Source organism: Rhinolophus ferrumequinum, chromosome 12, assembly GCF_004115265.2.
Source record: "Rhinolophus ferrumequinum isolate MPI-CBG mRhiFer1 chromosome 12, mRhiFer1_v1.p, whole genome shotgun sequence".
NCBI classification, from domain to species: Eukaryota; Metazoa; Chordata; class Mammalia; order Chiroptera; family Rhinolophidae; genus Rhinolophus; species Rhinolophus ferrumequinum.
In genome coordinates this window covers 80,765,575-80,787,613 of record NC_046295.1, presented here as the reverse complement: position 1 = coordinate 80,787,613, position 22,039 = coordinate 80,765,575, and the positions used below count along the sequence as shown (strand labels likewise).

Sequence of the window (22,039 nt, the reverse complement as noted above, 5' to 3'; positions counted from 1 at the left end):
ATGGCCGCCCGTCAGCCTAACCCCTAGGGATGGCCTGGCACCCAGGAACTGGCCTTGGGCCTCTTACACCATGGTCCTAGGTGACAGTCCTTCCTGACACCTCCCACCCCCAAGGACTATCACTAGGCAGTCCTGTGAGATACAGAACAGGAAGGGGAGGAGAGAAGGCTGGGGTGGGGGAAGGTTTGGGAGGTTCTCAGGGCAAAGCCAACTGGCTTTCCGCAGAGCTGGGTGGCATGGCCTCCTCGAATCTCAGGAGCACTTTTTCTGCGTAAGAGACCAGCTCCTGGAAGAAAACAAGTAGGTGTCCGTTTCCATGGACGGTCGGGTCCATGAGCAGTTATTTTTGTGACTTAATCCACTTTTTTGAAGAGGTCTGAGTACCCCTCCCCTTTAGGATTTCCACTTGGAATCACAGACTGGAAAAGAGTCCTAACGACATACAGTCCCGGTCACTTCCTCACAAACCTTGTCCCAGGCCCCTGGGCTCAGTGCCACCTGGCTCAGATTGAGAGATGGGTGTGAGGCCTGGTGTCAGGGGCCCAGCGACACTAACCAGGCTGGAGGTGAAGCGCGCCTTGATCTCCTGGACCAGGGGCGGAATGCCACTGGACGCCAGCTCGGGCAGGAGGTCCTCTGTGGGCACAGCAGAGGGTCCTGAAACCGGGCCCTCCTGCACCCCACCCCGGGAGCCATAGGCTTCACCAGCCTGAGCTGCCACAGCTCCCGGCTCGGGCATTTCTGAAGAGGCCAGCAGGACAAGGCTGGGTCCCCATCCCCCCACAGGCTTAGCATGAACCCCACCGCTGGGGTTCAGGAGCCAGATGTCACCACAGCCGGCATGGTGGCTGGTGCGTAGTGGGCACTTGGGGCACATGAATGGGACATTCTGGGGTTCCTGCCTTCCCACCAGTTAGAGCTGGGGGCTGGGTGCCTCCGACCACTGGCTTCTGGGAGGGGGTGACGAGGAAGGGGTTCTCACGGTAGGAAGCAAGGTGGGCCAGCAGCATGCAGACGTTCTCCACCACCTCCGGGGCGTCCCTGTACAGCTGGTATGTCTCCTTGATGAGAGCGAGGCCGCTGCTGCCCTCCTCGGGCACCACCACCTGCAACGCCACCAGCTCTGGGGGCGTGAGGGGAGGGGGGATGGAGTCAGTCCCTCGGCTGCCCGGACCTCAGTGTCCTCTGGGAAGTGGGGTGACCGCAGGACTGAGTTCTTAGGGTCGTGGAGTGCCGGGCTTGGGACTGCACAGGCCTCCACTGCCGGCAGGGGGCGCCAGTTTCCTGCAGACGGGAACTCCCAGGTCGCCGTTTTCCTCACTCCAGTTTTAGAGCTTATAAAAGCGTCTGCAGACCTCGTTTCCTCCTCGTGGGAATGTGCACCCACCTCTTCCACCCAGGCAGCAAAAGGTTCCGTGGAGGGGTGGTGTCAGCTGTGGTCATAACCTCCTGTAGGGAGAGCACTGGGGGTGCTCCAAGGTGCCCCCACATTAGGGGTTAGGCCCTGCTCTTGAGGGCCTGGGGGCCTGTGTAAGCAGTGACCCAGGATGCCATGTAGACCTGGCCCTTCAGATCCTGGAGCCTGAGGAAAGCTGACACTTGAGTGAGATGACAAGTGTCACACAGCCAGCTGGTGGCAGAGCCACAGTTCTCACGCAGACTCTGCCTCGGTTTCTGTTCACTGGTGCTGATGATCCACCTCAAGATCAGCCACACGTGTTTCGCCCTCAGGACCTCGGCCTCCCCCGCCCCCTCCTCGTCCTACAGGACTGGCAGCTCCCCTCTGACAGGCCTGCTGTCTGCAGGACCTTGGACAGGGTGGGGCAGGCCTGGAGCCCAGGGAGTCTCTGAGAGGGAAGATCCTGCCGGGCTCTTTGGAGAGCCTTCTTCCCTTCAGGCCCAGCAGCAGACAGACGCCTGGCTTTGCTTTCCAGCCCAGCCCACCCTGCACACGACCCTGAAGGGGGGGGGGGCAGGGCAGACCTCAGAGGGGCTGAGCCATGCCCCTCCCACCAGCTGGTGACCTTGGCCAGTCCCCAAGCCCCAAGTATCTGTAAGGGGTCATTGTGCTGTGAAATCAGGCCCGGCCCGGCGCAGGGTCTGTTGTGGAGCGGGAATTGAGAGATACCTGTCTCCTGGGCTGTTTTTCTAAGCCATACCTGTTGGAAGACCTGTGCAGACCTAATGTGTATTTACAGACAGGGAAAGACCGTAACAACATAGCTTTAGGCCAAAAAAAAAAAAAAAAAAGTGTATAAAAAGTCTCCACGGCAACTTCTGGATGATGGGACTATAAATTGTTTTCCTTTTTTTGATTGTTTGCTTCTGTTTTTGGTTTGTGGGCAGCTGGTAGACATTACTTGTGCAGTGTTGCCCCACTTCCCAGTGGCAGCCGCGTCTGTCCCCAGGCTCACCGGACACCTTTGCGAGGCTGGCCAGCCCCCGGTAGGCGTTGTTCACCAGCAAGACCCTGTCCTGACACTGCCGGATGCTTTGCAGGAACAGTGCCACCACCTCTTCAAACTGGTGCTCCTTTATGCAGCCTGCAGAGGGCCCAGGGCGGCGTCCTCATCTGGCGGGCCCAGGGGCCACTGCTCCCAGCCTCGGGGCCCCAGGCTGCTCACCTAGCAAGGACAGCAGCCAGAGGACAGCACAGCCAGCTTCAGCCATCTCTGCATCTGTGGGATAGGCGGCTAGCACCTTGGCAATGAGGACCGGGGCTTTCTCCAAGGGAGCCTTGTCCATGATGACAGCTGGACCCAGGACAGGATGGAAGAGGGACACCTAGCCCTTAGGTGCATGCAGGAGTACCTGCTGTATTCATGGCCTCCCACCAAAGACAACTGAGCAGAAGCTATAGGGGAGAGGACAGATGTCCTCAGAGATGGGGGATGGGGACACTTTCCAGCCCACCCGCAAGATTGTGGGGAGTGGGGATTCCCTGTGCCCCAAAGGGAGGCTTGGAAATTCTGCACTTTGGGCAGGGCTCTCTCTGGAGCCCTTTTTCTCTTGGGCATAGCTACCACCCAGGTGCTGCAGGGTCAAGATGGGGACTGGAGGGGAGGGAGCAGCACAGCCTGGGACCCCTTTTCTGAATCCAAAATGAGGACGAATGCCAGTGCCAACCCTAACTTCTGAGACCAGGGATTGCCTGGGAAATCCCAGGCTGTGGGAGCTGGGGGTCCCCCTGGGCAGGAGCACCTGAGGCGAGGGGCCCGCCCCACCAGGACAGCTCCTTCCCGCTGTCCTCTCCCCCTCCTCTCTTTTCCTCAGAAGAGCCCTTCATGAGCCGTGGCTCATCCTGAAGTGTTTGAGACACGGGAGGGAGAGCAGGGGCCCCTCTCACCGTCCACCAGCAGGGCCCAGAACAGGCTCAGGCCACTGATGCAGATGTCCCTGTTTCTGGAGAAGGTATCCAGGTGCTCCAGGATATGCTCAAACAGCCTGGCCCTCTGCAGCTCCTCTACAGTGGCTTCTGTCGGATGGGCACTGGAGTTAGGACCACAGAGGACCCCTCCTCCAGGAAGCCTTCCCTGAGCACCACCTCCCTCTATCGTCAGGCACTGCGGTCCCATGTGTCCCACATTACTGGCCCCTCCTCTGGGCCAGTCTCACGCCCATCTTGGGACCCAGAAACAAGAGGACATGGTCCCTCCCCTGGGTTACCTGTCCCATTACTGGGCCGGGCCCCACCTCTAGCTTTCCTTCCAAGGGGCCTGACCCTGCCTCCTCGGGCCACACCGTAGTCCTGAGCCTTCGGTGATGAGACCATGATTGTACTGTATTCATAGCACCCTTTACACTCCCCAGAGTGGGATCAACAATGTATGGTTAGTTACCCAGCCACCCAGCCCTGCCCCTGGCTGGACACAAGACTCTAGGTGAGTGTCCTTGGGAGGTCTGGGACCCCAGCTGCCCGTTGAGAGACTGATATGGACCCGATGAGGGGGTTGGGAGGAGTGTAAAGGTCTGAAAAGATCTGAAGAGTGTGGCCACTCTCCTCCACACCGTCCCCAGTCCGGCTGCCCCTGCTGGCCCAGCTGGTGGCCTCAGATGCCCAGGTGCTCCCTGAATGGAGGTGAGCAGGGCAGCAGCGGCAATGAGGGCTTGAGCGTGAAGCAGACCTTGTGTGAAGCCTGCGGTGGCACCTGGCACGTAGTCAGTGCACATTTGTGGAGGGAACAAGGATGAGCGTGTGGAACAGACCGACCACAGGCAGTGCGATCGAGCCATCTCAGGAGCGGGCCCAGCACAGCCCGCGCCCCTGGCACCCCGCGTTGGCCGAGGGAGGGGCACGCAGACCCACCCTGGCTGCAGATAATGGTGAGCAGACTGTAGACCATGACCAGGAGCTGCTGGGCCTCGGGGTGGCTCCGCGTGACGCTCAGTAGGACGGAGGTGACGGAGCTATCACTGGGTGCCTCGGCTTCCGGGTCCTGTGCCAGCGCTGCTGGGGCCAATGGAAGTGGCCCAGGCTTAACTCCCAAAGTTGGAGACCAGGGGACGGGTGGACGGCATGTGGGCGTGCTCCCTCCCTGTTTGGGGAGCAGTGCCCCCATTTCCCATGAAGGAAGCTGAGGTCGGCCTTGTTAGCCTGGTCCCCATAAGGGCTTGTTGCGTGAGGGAGTGAAGGGCCCAACTGTGGGCACCTACCCCGCCTGCCCAGCCAGTGAGGGGCACTGTGGGCCAGTGCTGGTTTCTGAGACCCTACCAGGCCTGTGCCAGAGTGAACATGAAGCACACAGCCGGCGCAGTGCCCACCTTGGCCCAGGATGCGTAGCAGCAGGGAGCAGCCATACAGCTGGATGTCAAGGATTCGCTCATGTTGCTTCATGACGGCGATCACCTCCTCCACCAGCTCCATCGGCCACGGTATACCTGGCAGGGCGGGTGGCAAGGTGAGACTTGGCATAGGAGCAAGTGTGGGAGGGGGTGTGGACCAGACCAGGGAGCAGACACTGCTGGAGTCTGCAGGGCATCGCACACGGGCCCGAGGTGGACGAGTAGGTGGAGAGGAAGCGTGATCAGTCGCCTGCTGTGTGTCTGCCACAAGCATCTCGTTCTCACACGAGCACCTCTGCGAGTGGATCCTTCCATTACTGTGCTCACCGTACAGATAACTGAGGGGCAGAGCACTTGCTTTGAACCCAGCCTGTCTGGTTCCAAGACCTTGGGTGTACCTGTCCTGAGAGTGGACATCTGTGGGTCCCACGACTGTCCTCTGTGTCGGGGCCTGTGCTGTGCACGGGGAGGGGACGAGAGGCAGTGGCAGGTGGCTGAGGGTCCATCCCAGCCATGCCCCTTCCCCACTGCTGCTTCCCCTCTCCCGGCCTCTTTCTTCATCGGAAGAGTACGGAGGGCAGCTCCTCTATCTCAGGCTTGTGGTGAGAATGACAGAAGTGCTGGCGCCCAGGAAGCCACGCCATGGCAACGCCATCTCCCAACCTGTCTGAGGCAGGTGGGCTTTGAGGTAGCAGGGAAGGCCACCTTAGGAAAGGGCCCAACGGCCTCCCTCAATTTCTCCAGGAAGGCAAAGTCTGCCTTCCCATGGACTCTATCCTGGCCACAGCCTAGCTCCAGAGCAGGTCAAGGGCAACAAAGAGAGGGAGGGAAAGGCAAACAGGGTTGGGATGAGGCCTCTGTAATCTCTGATGCCCAACCACTGGGACAGATCTTTTGTGGAAGGATGGATAGTGGACAGATAGACAGCTAGAGAGATGGATAGTGGGTGGGTGGGTGGATGAACAGGTGGATGGATGGATGGATGGATGGACAGGTGGGTGGATGGATGGATGGATGGATGGATGAATGAATGGATGGATGGACAGGTGGATGGACGGAAGGATGGATGGATGGATGGACAGGTGGATAGATAGATGGATGAACAGGTGGATGGATGGATGGATGGATGGATGGATTGATGGACAGATGATTGGATGAGTGGGTGGGGTGGGTGGGTGGATGGATGGACAGGTGCATGAATGAGTAAGTGAATGCAATATTCAAGCTGGTGACACAAAGGGTGACTGGAGACATTTTATGAGACTATGTTCTGGCAAAACTACAAAGATGATTAACACTCACTGATGGAGAGTGTTGGGGAAAGAGGTGCTACGTGCACTCTTGATAGGTGGGTAAGCTGGTGCATGAAAGGAGGGCAATTCGCAGGATGTGTGAGGTCTTCACAGCCTGAACTTGTAAGAATTTATCCCACAGGAACACGTAAGCACACTTACGCTCCAGGATGCTCAGCATAGTATTGTTCACAACACTGGGAAATTAGCAACCACTCAAATACCACCAGTAGTGGTGGGAGAGATGGGGTGTCTTCAGCATCCATTAATCAGGTGAAGGGAGGCCACTAGAAAGGGTGTGGGTCCTAACCCCACCCCTTCCCTGCTCAGTAAAAGTGTCAACACAGGAAGAATTGCAGGCTGCCTGCTCCGAGCAGATCGGAAAGACGTGGAGCCCATGGGTCTGGGAGGTGTCAGAGACACGGCTGGAGAGCTGGCAGTGAAGGGCCAGGGACCGCCCGGAGTTGCTGGGGAAGGAGCAGACGGGGTCTCTACCTAGCTGGTCATCAGGCATTCTCAGGAGCTTCTTGATGACCTTGAGCTGGATTTCAGGCCGGCTGGAGAAATTCTGCATGACCTCTGCAAGAAACGAGAGCACGGGGAGGCACCGGCGCGTGCGAACCCAACCTCGGCCGGCTCAGGGACCCTTCTGAGGGCCAGGGCATCTGGGACCCCGTCTGCGGGCACCACCTCACAGATCCATGTGATGGGGCCGAGGTGGCACTCATCATCCCCACTTTCCAAGCCGAGGAACCTATCTGCAGTCGGACCCCAGTCTGTCTCAGAGCCCACGTTGCGCGTGCAGTGCTGCTTACACCTGTCTGGCTCGATGTGGCCAGAGCCCTGCCCCTCTGGGCCCCCAGCAGGCTTCTCTGCCTTTGACTATGACCACGAGACATGGGGAAACTGAGCAGCTCGGGCCTCATGGGTGCCCCTTCCCCAGATATGGGGCAGCGGCGGAGACAAGTGCGGAGTCCCTGGTCACAGGCAGCCTGTGCAGGGAACCACGGAGGGGGTGGGGGAGCGAGCAGCCTCCCCGCACCAGGAACACAGAGGGGTGGGAGAATGGAGCTCAGCCGGAACTTGAAATGGCCTCCAGACCTCAGGCACAGCTACCGGGAGCCAGTTACTGTGCTGGGAGCCCCAAGGCGCCCCAGTCTGGGGCACGCGATACAGACTAGTCCATGCACCTGGCGTGTCATGTGCCCACCAAGCACTGCACCAGGTGCCTGGCAGCACTCTTGACCGAGGCCTGTGCATGTCCAACTTCAGAGAGCTCTGCAGGGATGCATCTGCTGGCCCAGGGTCCCTGCTGTACCCACCCCAGTGCCCAGCACCATTCTGGGCACATAGTAACCATCCAGGAAGTGCTGCTGGGTCGGGAAGACACTCTGGGCACTGGAGCCACTAGGCCAGGATGTGGAAGTAAGTGCAGGGGCTCCGGAGGCTGGGCAGCCGGGGGCTGGGTTGTGGGGGAGGCACTGACCCTGGCGCTAAGACACATGGCCCCATGGCACCCTGGTCCTCTGGGTCGTCATAATCACCTAAAACGCTGGCCATGTTGCCTTCTAACAGCACATCGGAGACGAAGTCGGGTATCATCTGCCCGTGCAGTGGCAGAGCGATGCTGGAGGACTGGAAGCTGCTTCTCGTGAAGGTCATATGGATCACGTCCCTGGGGAGAGTGGAGAGCTGGTGAGCTCAGCTGTGTGGCTATCCTGGGACGGGACGTGGATGGGCGCAGGGCAGCCTGCCAGTGGGCAGCATCTCTCACCATGTCACAGGCATGTCCAGCTGGCTCCCAGCCACCCCACCTCCAGGAGGGACACGGGGATCACGCTGGTGGCTGAGGGAGGACAGTGCTGGGCCTTGGCACTTTTCCTACGTGGGGTCTTTCCTCCAAAAATCTGATTTTACAGCTGTGTTGGTATAAAGGTGAATATAACCCCTGCTGGATTCATTCTTCTGATTTTAAAGTGGTTCATTCTTTCTTCTGATTTTAAAGTGAACTAGAACCAGTACATTTTCCTTGTCCTCCGGCCGGGCCTCCTGTGCCTGACAGTGACGTCGGCCCTGTTGGCTCCCATGCACAGAGACGTGAGCCCAAGACCATTCGCTTGGGACAGCCACACCTGGGAGCGCCCAGTGGTCCGCAGGTGAGTCAGGGCAGGTGTGAAGGTGCACTCTGCAGCGTCAGAACACCAAGTGGCCGTGTAGACATGTTGAAAGATAAACTGAAAAGCTAAAAGCCGCCCAGCCTCCAAGCTCACCGGACTGCTATCCGCTCCGAGGGATTGACCTGGAGCATCAGGGGCAACAGAGAACTGAAAGTCTTCACATGGGGGATCCCCCTCTCCTCCGCGGTCCTCAGGACGCCCTGCAGGCCGTCCGGGACCTTCCGGATGGACTTGCGCAGCAGCATGGCTTCTGTTGCCTGTAAACAGATGGGGGCACTGCTTCGTGCGGTTCCTCAACTAAATGAACACCGGCCCTGGCCCCGCGGGTGGGGCCTGGCACCCGGGAGAGCCACAAGGGGAACCGGTGAGAATATCCGGCCACCGCCTTCAGGAACGCCCAGAAGCCCACAGTCCTTTTACAAAGAAGAAACAGCGCTTCCAAGAGAAGCGAGGCAGAGGGAGTGAGGGACAACCCACTCCCTACAGTTGTGTCAAGAAGGCTGTGGGCCTCATCTCTGATTCAGACCCAGCTGATAAGAGCCTGGGGGTCCGGGAGAGAGTAGGGAGTACTGGGGCCCGCCTGTACTTTCTGGGGACCTCGGTGCTTGCACATGGGGCTGGCAGGTACTGAGGCCTGGCCAGCTCGCTTCTCCCTGCTCTCTTCTCTGTATGTAGAGGACCTGAAGCCACAGGGCTCAGCATCCCAGCCTCCCGCAGCCACAGGACCAGGGTCTGCACGGCCCCCCGCCCTTCCCTGCTTCCTGTCCACGGGCGATGTCCCTGGTTCAGGGGCTGCAGCTGAGCTGAGAGCCAAGGCCCCACGCTGGCGAAGAGCGGCGCCAGCCTGGGGCCCCTGGGTGACAAACAGCCCCTGTGTGTTCAGGCCTATGTTCGTCCACTTTCCCTTGCTTGCAGCTAAAAGCATCTTTAACTCAAACAGGGATAGAGCACGGCCCAAATCCCACCTTGGGCGGCTTAGTGCACCTGAAGTAGGGTTTTTTCATCCATAGGGGCAATGAGGACATCTGGACGGCTGCTGTGAGGGTCAGACGCATGAGCGGTTTTCACTTTCCACCATGGTCATCACTATCACGCTAGGACCCTGGCAGCACGAGGTGCAGAGTGCAGGGGGTGGGGCCTCCAGCATCGGGGGCGGGGCTTCCACACAGTCTGACACCAGAGGCACAGAGCACGGCTGGAGTGGGCACGTTGGAAGAGTGCGCCTCTTGGGCTGAGGTGGGCACGACTGCTCCCTGGGGCTGTGGGGCATGGGGGTTGGGGTGTGGCAGGGAGGGGCAGCCAGAAGGAGGCTCACCTCCATGAAGGAGCAGCTGACCATGTCGAGAATGATGCAGCCCAGGGACCAGATGTCGGCTTTCTGGCTGAAGGAGAACTTGAGGGCTTCCGGAGCCATCCAGGACTTATGAAAGGGGTCTGTTGGCAGGAACAGGTGGGGGTACATGAGCCCTATGCGCCCTGGGGAAACAAGCAGCTGGAAAATGAGCCCTTCATCACGCCGTTTGGGAGACACAGGGACAGGCTCCTGGGGGGGGGGGAAGGGGCCCGTGCGCAGCAAGAGCTGGCCCTTCACCTTCAGCCAGTGCGGCTGCCCATCGAGGCCGGTGCCCACCAGCCTGGCCGAGGTGTGCATGTGTCTGTTTGCCCACTGTGGCTACAGAAGGAGTCGGAAAAGGCATGTGCCAAGAAGGCTAAACTCTGCACCCTCTTCAAATATCTTGCCCCTCTAAATATCAGGACCTTGAGACAAAGTTCCAGTTGCCCTGCCCTGGTTTCTAAACCTGAATCCCAGACAAGGAGCCAACGGAGCAGGGTCCTCATCCAGCTCTGTCAGTCCGTGATGGGCCTCGGGCAGCCCCTCCCTATTTGGACCTCCAAGCCCCAAGGAAACAACAAAAGGGTGGACTCCAAGGACCCGTCATCAACGCCTGCAGTAGATCCACCATCCATCCATCCCTCCATCCACCTGTCCACCCATCCATCCATGTATCCATCCATCCACCATCCATCCATCCCTCCATCCATCCACCTGTCCATCGACCCACCATCCACCATCCATCTATCCATTCACCATCCATCCATCCATCCACCTGTCCATCCATCCATCCGTGTATTCATCCATCCATCCATCCATCCATCCATCCATCCATCCATCCACCTGTCCACCCATCCATCCATGTATCCATCCATCCACCATCCATCCATCCCTCCATCCATCCACCTGTCCATCAACCCACAATCCACCATCCATCTATCCATTCACCATCCATCCATCCATCCACCTGTCCATCCATCCATCCGTGTATTCATCCATCCATCCATCCATCCACCTGTCCATCATCCATCTGTGTATTCATCCATCCATCCATCCACCTGTCCACCCATCTGTCCGTCCATCCATCCATCCACCTGTCCATCCACTCACCATCTTCCATCCACCCACCATCCACCTGTCCACCCACCTGTCCGTCCATCCATCCATCCACCTGTCCACCCACTCACCATCTTCCATCCAGCCACCATCCACCTGTCCACCCACCTGTCCGTCCATCCATCCATCCACCTGTCCACCCACTCACCATCTTCCATCCAGCCACCATCCACCTGTCCACCCACCTGTCCGTCCATCCATCCATCCACCTGTCCACCCACCTGTCCGTCCATCCATCCATCCACCTGTCCATCCACCTGTCCATCCACTCACCATCTTCCATCCACCCACCAACCACCATCCATCCATCCGTCCTCTATGCGCCAAGGACAGTGCCTCCAGTACCTGCCACCCCAGGACTGGAGTTCTCACTGCAGTTGTTCTCTCCATCCCTGACAGCTGTGATGGGCTAGAAGCCCAGCCCCCTTTGCCCCACTGTCTTTTCAAAGGAGAATTCATGTCTCCTTACTCCCCAACTCCTGGGTTATTTTAGGACTCAGTAGAGTAACCCACCCCTAGCCAGTGCCCAGCACCCAACAGCCTTCCATCCCTATATGTCATTTTCCTTCCTTCTGAGACCTTTCTTCTCCCTCCAAGAAGTTTAACATTCTCTGGGTGTCTTTTGGACCCTGCAGGTCCTCCCATGGGGTTACTTCTGCCCATTTACAATCCAGGCAGGGGATCTCTTTGGAGCCCACATAAGCTCAGGGAGCTCTGTGGGGGACCTTCAGAGCAACGGCAGGCTTGATGTTGCTTTGTTCCAGCACCCAGACTGCCCTCTGGACTCTAGGAGCAACCAGCATCGGGTGAATGTCCCCTCCCCCACTGCTCCCCTGCCACGGCTGTCCCACGCCGCCTGGGAGGACCCCGGCCACCTTCCTCTGCGCGGATGTCCCACTTGGCTTTGTGGGTCATCAGCGCGTTGCAGCTCAGGTCCTGTAGTTTGCAGTGGTTGCTGCTGACCAGCGCGATGTTGGAGGGCTTGAGGTTCCTGAAACCAAGAGGCACGCCTTGATGCCCGGCCCTCGGGGGCCAGCGTGTGCCCTGAACCTTACTCCCGCCCCACCCAGTTCGGCAGGCAGCAGCAGCTCTCTCTTCAATAAATGCCCCCTTCCAAGACCACCTTTAAAAACATTGTTTCCTATAAACAGAACATTGGAAAAAACAAGCCAACTGACAAGTAGGAAACCACCTAATCCTCCTGCAGCTCCTTCCAGATCTGAGCTGCGCCTCTGCTGGGGGACAGGTTTCTGCCGGTTTCGCAATGTCCACTGACATTAACACTGAGTGGTTGAGCATTGCCTTTGTACACACAGCACACACGGCTTTTCTCTCCTCCTTGAAATTCGATACTGATTTAATCTGAAGCCATTCTCAGCCCCTCAGATCACGGATTCCAGAGCCTTAGATGGGACTGGTCACAGCCCAGTCCACGCCACCTGGCCAGAAGCCACGGTGGCTTAATCTCCCATCCTGGGAGTGCTGTTATCTGCTTTCTTTCCTTGCCCTTTAGAACCAACCCGCCCGGGTCAGCTCAGGATCCACAACTGCGATTGCGTAGTGAGGGTGAATCACTGGAGGTTACGTGGTTGGGGGGTGACATTCTCCTTAAGCCTGGGAGGTGCTCTAGACAGGTGCCGCCCTCCTCCTGGCTGCACGGACCACACCTCTCTCCCTCAATCCTGCCCATGGGCACTGACGCCCGGGGGGACTCAGTGTCTTTTCTCCTGAGGCAGCCTGGCCCCCGGTTACCTGTGGGTGATGTCCAGTTGATGCAGGTAATCCAGAGCGTCCAGCACCTGGCCCAGCATGCCATGCATCCACTGGGGAAAGAGCGACAAAGGCCAGGATGGGAGGGGTCCCTGCAGCTGTGTATAGAGCACAGAGACCACTCAAGGTGGCAAGCGGGATTATGGCATATGCTCTCCTTATGTCTTGAGATGGGCCTGAAGCTGGCCAAGAGCTCAGAGCCAGTGCAACAGGCGTCTGCCTCAGGCTCCTTCAACAATAAAATTATGTCAGCCAGGGCCATGCCCCAGTTTCCAGACCCCACACTCCTGTTTCCACAGCAGAGACCCCACTGGGGTTCCCTGGAGCCCCAGCCCTGAGCCCAGCCCGGGAGGCCCATGGGCTTTGTGGGCATCAGAGAGGGAGAAGTCTTTAGTGCCTTGTTGGGGCTCGCCTCTCTGTGTCATTAAAAAGAATAGAGCCCTGAGAGAGAACGTTCCGGAAGTATTTTGTGTCAGAAACCAGATCCAGTTAGTTTCCAGGGCAGTGATTTTCAAACCATGTTCCTAGGAATCCTGGATTCCACACTGGGGTGTCAGAGAGGGGTCGAGCGGCAGGACCCCAGGCTTCTTCCCACTCCACTTTCCACCAACCGCCCAGGCTTTACTTACTGGGATTCTGAGAACATTTTGTGCTTGAAAGGATCTCACCACTCACAGAAAGTTTGAAACCCTCTGTGGATCCCTTCTCTGAGGCCCATGCGGGGTGAGGAGCCCCTCAGGAAGGACACGATGCCCACCGGACAGAGGGCGCTGAGTCAAAGCAGGAACCCCTCATCGGTGGGCATCGTGGACCTCACTGTGAAAGCAAATAACAACCTAACTCAGGAGACAACGTAACTTTGGGGCAGGAGACGCATCCCACAGGACTGAAAGGCACCAGCCATCAAAGAAGCACTGATACACCGACTTCACTACAATTAAGAACTTCTTCAAATATATGGTGATGGAAGGAGAACTGACTCCGGGTGGTGAACACACAATGGGATTTATAGATGATGTAATACAGAATTGTACACCTGAAATCTATGTAATTTTACTAACAATTGTCACCCCAATAAATTAAAAAAAAAAAAAAAAAGAACTTCTGTTCATCGAAGACATTGTTAAGAAAGAGAATTGGCAAGCCACAGACAAGAGAAGACACTGTGGGTACCAGTCTCCAGGATATACAAAGAACTCATACACATCAGTAAGAAAAGACAAATAACCCAGGTTTAAATGGGCAAAAGACCTCAAGAGACGAAAGCAAAGTTCTAAACAGCCAGACAGCGTTCACCATGGTTATTCGTTACCACTAGAATTAAAATGTCACTCACTTTTCATTTAGATAAAAAGGACTGACACACTGAAGTGTGGGCCAGGATGTGAAACCGGAAGGCTCGCACCGGTGGGGAGAGTGAACCCCAGGTCAAGCAAGCTGTCTTGAAAACTGTTTGGAATGTCTGCTAAGGTTACACACACATGCCTGTTCTATGACCCAACAATTCCAGGCCTCGGTATCTATCCAGGAAAAACGAGAGTTTAGGGCCACCAAAAAAACAAAAAACAAAAACACCCAGCAATGCTCACGGCCACCTTATCCATCACAGCCCCGGACTGGAACCAACCCAACGCTCACAAGGCTGGACTCCTACAGGCTCGGGCATGGCCGTGTGGCCCAGCGGCTCCGGCCTGGAAAAGGACGGTTTCCTGACACCCTCACTGCATGGGTGGATCTCCAAGGCACCAGGAGGAATGGAAGAAACCAGACACAAATGACCACACGCTGTGTGAGTCCATGTATGTGAGCCTCAGGGCCAGGCAGCGGTCGAACCACAGGGACTTATGGAGTTCTAGGGATGTCCTGCATCTTGATCTGGGGAGGGTGTGTGAGTGTGTAACTGTGCAAACACACCACGCTCTGCGCTTCAGATCTGTGCACACGACAATGTGCAAATACCGCCATACATGAATGTCAGAAGAAAGGATGGCCGGACTCCAGCCCCCCTCTGCCCCAACCCCCGCCCCCTGTAGGGCTTGTGACATCACAAGGTCCAGGTGGTCCCAGGCCCAGTGTCCTAGAGAGTCTGCCTTACCTGAGAGTCCATGATTGTCTTTTCCTCCCTCTTCTTCTCAATGACGTTGTGGAAGCTTCCCTCATAGTAGTCCATCACCATGCAGAGGAACATAGAGGAGATCTGCCAGGCCACAAGGCATATCTGCCAGGTGCCACAGTTCTGCCCCCTAGAAGGCCAGGCCTGGGCGCTTCTGCCCTGGGCCACCACCCACAGTGGCTATCGGAGCACTGCTCACTGGAGGGTAGGGGTGGGTACAAGCCCCCCATGAGCAGCTCCTGCTCACGTCTCCAGCTCCTCTGTCTCCTCCCGCACCAGCTCCATCTACACTAAGCCACACGGACTTTTCTGAAGGCTCTCCTGGCCACTGCACACACAGTCCCTGTGTTGGGGACCCCGCCCCTTCACGAGGATAACCAGTCATTCATTAGGGCTCCACTTAGATCCATTTCCTCCCTCTGAGGAGCCTGCCCTGTAAGGGACCCCAGCAGACCAGGTCAGAGGCCTCAAATCAGGGTTCCAGGAGGACCCTACTTCCCCTCCTGTAGGCTTTTCCGTGTTTCCTTGAGAGAGTTAGGGAGTGGTCAGAAAATACTTGTGGGTGCTTGTGGTGACGGCCCCTCCCCAAGGCTTTCCTCAGGGCCCAGCTAAAAGGCAGGGAATGTGTGTGAGGGGGTTCCTCCACTCCTGCTCACACCCTTCCCTGTCAGCCCCATATGGGGACACTAATATGGAGGTCTGATTAGGGTCCGTCTCAGCGAGGCGCCTCGCAGTGTCCCTTCACCTCCACTCCCCCACTCCCTCCATCTTTTCAAGTAATCGGAAAGCTCCTGGCTCCTTGTAAAGACAAGAAGTCATACAGCCTATGGGGCGAAGCACAGGGCTTGGGGGCTACAAGACTCAGGCTGACATCCCATCCAGCTGTTACTAGCTGTGTGGCCTTGGAGAGCTCCTTAACCTCTCTGAGCCCAGGAAAATGAGGATGGGACTTCCCACCCTACAGATCGCCTAGAATCTGAGGATGAACGAGCTGCTAGTTAGTAAACTGTGTGAGAGCCGCAAAAGCCAGGGGCCCAGAGGTCAAGGACAACCTGATGCCAGATGAGGAGGGGAAGGCAAGGGACCAGCTTCCTGACACCTGCTCCTTCCAGGAAAGTCCCAACTGCGCCCTCAGAGGCGCAGACTCACTGAGCCTTTGGCTCTAGGACGTCTCAGCAGCTAAACGCACCAGGTGCTGAAGTCACGCCCAGCCGGCTTCGCTTCCAGCTGTGCCACATACTAGGTAAGTAACTGGAAGGAACTAGTTTCTCTTAGCCTATTTCTCCTTCTGTAAAGGGGTATAATCACCCCTCCTCCACCAAGGCTCCCATGAGATGATGCCCAGAGAGCCCCCAGTGTGGCCCCGGTAAGTGTCGAGTCAGGGATTGCCACGTTTGGAGTCACTGCCATTGTCACTCGAGGGGTTACAATGGTGTGGGGGAGCTCTGTGCTCAGGTCCCTTGTTCCTGCGGCCACCGAGTTGGTGCCAGCTGAGCCCCCAGGTGTCAGCTCTGACTCACCTCGCCATTCCACGTGATGAACAGCTCATGGTAGATGGAGATATGGTCGTGCTGAAGCTTCAGCAGAGGCATCAGCTGCAGGCAGGCGAGCAGAGGTGGGGTGAGGGGTCGTTTGGGGCACACGGTTCATCAGCCAGTGCGTCTGTCCCAGATCCCCAACTGCAAGTTTCCAGCTCTGAGCAGGGCAGGGGAGGGGGCCCAAGGAGACTGTGCAGCCTGGTGGTTAGGGGCCAGACGCCCCCTGCGGGTCCCATCTGCAGCCTGTGCTGGCAGTGCTGTGACCGAGGGGAAACCTCAACCTCTCTGAGCCTCCTAAATGGCGGTAACAGTGGTAGCTGCCTCACAGGTGTCCTGAGGACGAAGTGAGCTGATGCAGGCAGGTGCTGGGCACCCAGGAAAGAGAGCACAGTCAGGGGTGGCTGGAGAAGGTGGTGTGGCCAACGGAGGAGGTGGGACACTGACACACCCATGCCCACCTCGCCTCCGGGCCCCAGTATCCTCGCCCCCAACCGAAAGTGCTTTGAGAAGGAACGCCATTAGACAACGGAAATGGCGACCTAGCAACTAAGAGCCAGAAGGACGACTGCTTGGGTGGAAGGTTGGGTGTGAAAGCACGTCACCTAGGGGGAGGTGGGAGTGGACCTGAGAAGTGTGGGGGCTACGGGTGGGCTTTCTTTCACTCTGTTAGGATGTAGCCTGGGTCCATCCCAGTGCGTCAGTCACACTGGGGACCGAATAGCTGTTTGCCGGCCAGGGTCGAAAGTGGTCAGTTCCAGAAAGAAGACAAATAAGTGACCGTTAAATAGAAGGGCAGACAGTTAACTTCACATGAAATTCAAGAAAGCAAAGCGCTCAGAGCCATTATCCAGCAACTGAAGTGCATGCAGCTGTTATTGCGATTAATGTAAATCAGGAGAGTATTGTCCGTTCTGACTGGCAGGGTTAAGGAACATGAAATAGTTTACATTTCTTGTTGCACAATTCTGTATTTTCCAAATTTTCTAGTATAACTAATACTTTTATAATTGAAGAAAAATATTTTAAAAGATGGCTATTGGTACATTCGCCCAGGGACCTGGCCAACATTTCAACTTTATCTTCTCTGAGAACACGTATGCTGAGTTGTCAGCACCTGGATTTGGAAGTGAGTGTTTGGGCACAGACTCCCTTCAGGACCTGGGCATTCTGGCTTCACAGCACAGGGCAAGAATGGGTTCTCTCACCCTCCCTGTCTCCACCCAGGCTCCCACCCCCATCACTCCACAGGAGGGTACAGAACAGTGTCTGCGTGTTCTGTCTGCACCAGGTCCTCTAGAGAGGAAGCACCCAGAGAGTTACCTCCTCCAGGGCCTCACTGGCATTATGATCATCGATGCATTCCACCTGCAGGGGCACAAGAGCACTTGCTCAGTAAACGTGTAGTCAACCATCACCATCATCACATCACCATCACCATAATCACCATCCTCACCACCTCCACCATCCTCACCACCACCACCACCATCACCGTCACCACCGTCACCACCACCACCACCGTCACCACCACCATCACCGTCACCACCATCACCACCGTCACCACCGTCACCACTGTCACCATCGCCATCACCACCGTCACCACCGCCATCACCGCCGTCACCGCCGTCACCACCGCCGTCACCGCTATCACCACCGTCACCACCGCCATCACCGCCATCACCACTGTCACCACCATCACCACCACCACCACCACCATCACCACCACCATCACCACCTTCGCCATCATTATTTATCAGGGTTGCTAGGCTCCTACAATCCATGTCCCACCACGTGACCCGACATGTGGCCTGGAGACATTCCTAAGGCAGGGATCCTAAGGCAGGGATCCAAAAATACCTTGAGCAGTGACAGTACATTGGCTCCTGCTGCAAGGGTAAGTGTACGATAGCATAATATAAATTCCAAGCAATGATTAGGGGATCCATTTTCAGAGCATCTCGAATGCAGAAAAGAAAATAATGTGTTGGCCTCAGAGCCAAACAGCTCTGCTCTGGTTGGCAGTCTCACGCTCACCACTGCATTCCTTATCCGAATTGGGAAGATTGTTCCCATCACTGCATGTGGGGCAGCGGAAGAACGCTCAGAGAGGGAAAGCGTAGAGGTAAGGGCCGCCCCAAGCTTCCAGGCCATGACATACTTGGCAGCAAGGACTGCAGGTGGACTCTGTGATCCCATCTACTACCAGATCCTTACCCAGAACCTCTGCTCACAAGACATACAAATGAAGAACTCTTGTAATCAGGTGATCATAGACGAAACGCAGAGTTAGATTATTCCGAGTCATGTAAAAGCCCTGGATGCAGCAGCACAGTGAGTCTGCCTGCCTTCCCTTCCTCCTGTGTCAGGGGGCTCATGCTTAGGTCAATTTGGCCCAAACAGACCAAAAGCCTTAAAAATGTCACATCTTTTGACCTAGATATCCCACCCCTCAGCATTTATCCCAAGGAAATCATGGGTCCTCAAAACAATTAACTGTAAGGTTCTCAGTTGTTAGTACAGAGTGAAACATTGAGAACAAGTTACGTGCTTGACGCACATTTGGGGATGGGTTAAGGCACATCAATCAGGTGGGGGCCCACGCAGCCCCTAGAACCAGGAGAGGCAGAAGCTGTGTCAGCGGCATGACTGACGTTCACAGCACATGTTGTGGGAACAACTACCTGATCAGCTTCAATGCCATTCTTGTAAAACAAAGGGGTACAGGAGTACCCAAACGCTCCGAGCAAAGGCTGGAAGGATACACAAGCCCCTTCCTACACCCCACCCCATGGTTTTTACAAAGACTTTTAAAAAAGCTCCTCGATTGCCCGGAAGGCAGTCAGCCATCCTGCCCATTGGTCCATGAGACAATGGGGCGGTCTGCACTGCCAGCTGGCAGAGGGTCAGGAGGCAGGTAAGGACTCCAAGCCCAGCCACCTTGGGTAGAGGCCGTGAGCTGCCCACAGACGGGAGGCCTGGCAGAGCCGAAGGGCTCTGGTAGCAGCCGTCGGTGAGGCTCTCTCCACCTGCAGTCAGCTGGGCCATCACCACGGCCCACGTGGGGGTGCCAGGGATCATTTAAGGCAGTTCTCTTCTAGAGCCTTGCTTCATCTGGACCACCTGACTTGGACACACAAAGGGCTGTCCACCTACCGGTCTGCACCCTACCCTGCCATGCCAGCCCTGATAACAAGGTGGAGGAAGGGCTTGAGGGCCTGGTGTCCTGCCCTTAGCCTTGTGTGACCTTGGGCAAGTCCCTGCACCCACCCCACAGCCTGGCTCCCCTTTGGTAAAATTGGTGGCCTGAATTCAAATCGTCTTGGGAACAGAGGCTGCTCTCTCACCCGCAGCCTCTGGGAACCTCCCTGTCCTTGCTTGTCATGCGAGGTCATGGCTCTTGCTTTGCTGGGTCGGCAGGAGAGTAAATGAGATGACAGCTTGCAGAATGAATGGTAGATATGGTTGTGGTGGTTGTCGGAGAGAAAATGAGCATTTCCTCTCCATCAAGGTGAGAGTCACATGTGCATGGAAGCCCGAGGCGCCTCATGCCACCCCCACGTCTACCCATCTCCCACACTGGATTTGCCTCGTGACTGCTGGCAGACAGGAATCCAGCTGTTGTATCTGGAAGTCTTTCCTAACATGGGGATGCTGAGCATACGTTTGGGGAAACCACCCCCACTAGGGTGCCAGAGGCACGGCCTCTTACCTGCTTTATCACGAGCTTTGCTTTGGTTTCTGTCTCCTCCACCACCAGGTTCACCCCCAAGGCCCCAGGATTCAGCCGGTCCAAAATCTACCAGCAAGAAGGAAAGAAGCTTTCAGGAAATGCACACATCTTGTCACTTTCCAAAGTGCGCCCATCTTCAAAGCCTCCTCTGGTCCTCCTAACTTCCCTGCAGCGGGCAGAGCAAGCGTCTCCGCCCCATTTTGCAGACGGAGGAAATGGCCCAGAAGGAAGGCTGAGGAGACCTTTGAAGGTAGAACCCCAGCCCATCTCTTTGGGGCTGATTCTTCAGTTCTTTCCACCACCCCATGCTTCTCCAATCTGCGGCGAGGACTCAAGAATCCTCCAAGGGGCAGCAAAGGGTTTGTTCACTCTAGCCCTCTGTGATCCCAGCTTCCAGCACCCACCTCCAAACTGGGCATCCAAACAAGAAAGTAACTGGTCCATAATTAGTGCAATCATAGGCACAGCCATACACGTGCCTGGCACTGTGCCCAGCACTTTTCATGCAGTCAGCACTACTGCCATCTCCGTGTTCACATTAGAGGAATTGAGGTCCAGGGAGCTAGGTCCCAGCCTAAGATTACAGCACTAATAACTGAGGTGGCCCAGACTGGACTGGAACTCCAGGCTTTGACTCCAGAGAGATGGGGGCTACAGGGTGAGGGTGGGAGATGGGATTACATTTTTTAGAGGATGGAGGAGGGGGGGCCGGATGCAGAGGAGGGGTGGGGAGGGAACCCTGGGTCTAGGGACTCTCAGAGTCCAGAAACATTTTAGGATTCTGTAATGCAGCTCCTGTCGGCGGTCTGAATCCCGCTCGGGGGAACAGCAGGGACAGTGTCCTGAGCAGCTTCAGCTGGTATAAGAATGCACATGCTTAGACCCTCTTAGGCAGCAAATTAAACAGGAAAACGCCGGTGTCTCAGATCAAGACTTTTTTTTTTCCTGAAAAAGTAACTTTGCTTTTAAAATTCTCCAGCCACCAGAAACTCATCTGCTTCACTGTTGGCTGACTCCCCTGGAGTCGTCCCATACTAACGGAATTCTCACAAAGTGAGAAAAATCTCATTTACAAATTATTTTCAGAATAATGACATTTTTTACAAAGATGGAATCTAACATTTAATAAAGTTGACATATTACATATGGAGCACTTAATGAAACATTCATTTCTACTTTGCAGCTTTTATTTTATGAACTTTTCAGGTCCTTCACATTTTCACAGGCCCTGGAAAAGGCCCAAGTCCTACTGGGGACTACTGGCAGGGTGTTTTAGGAGTTTAGGGGCTCCTGATTATAAATTCTGGGTGTTCTAGAGTATCCTGCCCCCATGGGCCCAAGCACATGGACCCATGGGTGAGAAAGATGGAGTTGTCTTCCACCCTTAAATATTCAGACAGATGAGTTTGGAGAGTCCTTCATTTCATCCTTCATTTTAGAGAGGGGTAAACTGAGGCCCAGAGAAATAAAGGGCACCCATGAGGTCACCTTTGGAGGTACTCGAGCTCACCCTATGAGCTAGAGGCAGACACTGACCAGAACACGGGTCTGTGCCTCCCTGCGGTGGGATCTGGCCACCTCTACGGGGGGGGGGGGGGGGGGGGGGGGGCTGTGACAGTTAAAGCAGTAGGGGGTGGGGGTGGTGGCAGGAGGTCCAGCTCCGGGGCTCAGCCTAGACCGTAGGCTCCTCATCGCCCCTGCCTTCCTGCCAGGGGCCACTCAGAACCTGGTACTTTTCCATAATGACTCCGGCCTCCCTCTTCCGTCCGTTGGGCGCTGGGCGTGCGCCCCTAGCCTGCGCCTGCAGTTGGACCCTCGACTGAGCATGCTCAGTGGGGACTGCGTCGGGCGAGCACCCCATCCCCCACCCTGGGGGGGTATCCTTAGCCCCAGGTGCGTCTGCCTGGCTCCGTGACCCTGCCTGCTGGGGTACCCATGCGTCCCTCCGGCCCGCCGGCCCTCCAGATCAGGCCAGGCCGCCTTAAAGCGCGCGGTGGGCGGAGCCTCGAGTGCAGCGGGCGGGGCCGGAGGGTAGTGGGCGGGGCCAATCGGGGCCGCCGGGGCTGCCGCGCGGCGGGAGGGGTGGGCGTGACCGAAGCGCGGGAGGCGGGGACTAAGAGCGCGTGGGGCGGTGCGGCTGCGGGCGGTGCGCGGCCCCTTTAAGGCGCGGCCCGGGCGGGCCCGGCGGCGC

At 56.7% G+C, this 22,039-nt stretch overlaps 1 protein-coding gene across 1 annotated transcript; it reads right to left on the bottom strand.

The window, feature by feature from the left end:
- Nucleotides 1-12: 12 nt before the first annotated feature.
- STKLD1 (serine/threonine kinase like domain containing 1) lies at nt 13-21,756 on the bottom strand. The gene is made up of 19 exons (XM_033122060.1): nt 21,575-21,756; nt 19,828-19,914; nt 17,442-17,486; nt 16,104-16,178; nt 14,566-14,667; nt 12,453-12,523; nt 11,576-11,691; nt 9,567-9,685; nt 8,345-8,508; nt 7,619-7,749; nt 6,570-6,653; nt 4,762-4,878; nt 4,058-4,447; nt 3,347-3,475; nt 2,625-2,753; nt 2,415-2,543; nt 983-1,123; nt 557-636; nt 13-286 (listed from the first exon to the last, which is right to left on the bottom strand). The coding sequence occupies exons 1-19, from the start codon at nt 21,707-21,709 to the stop codon at nt 197-199; spliced, it is 2,334 nt and encodes a 777-aa protein (XP_032977951.1). The 5' UTR covers nt 21,710-21,756; the 3' UTR covers nt 13-196.
- Nucleotides 21,757-22,039: the final 283 nt, after the last annotated feature.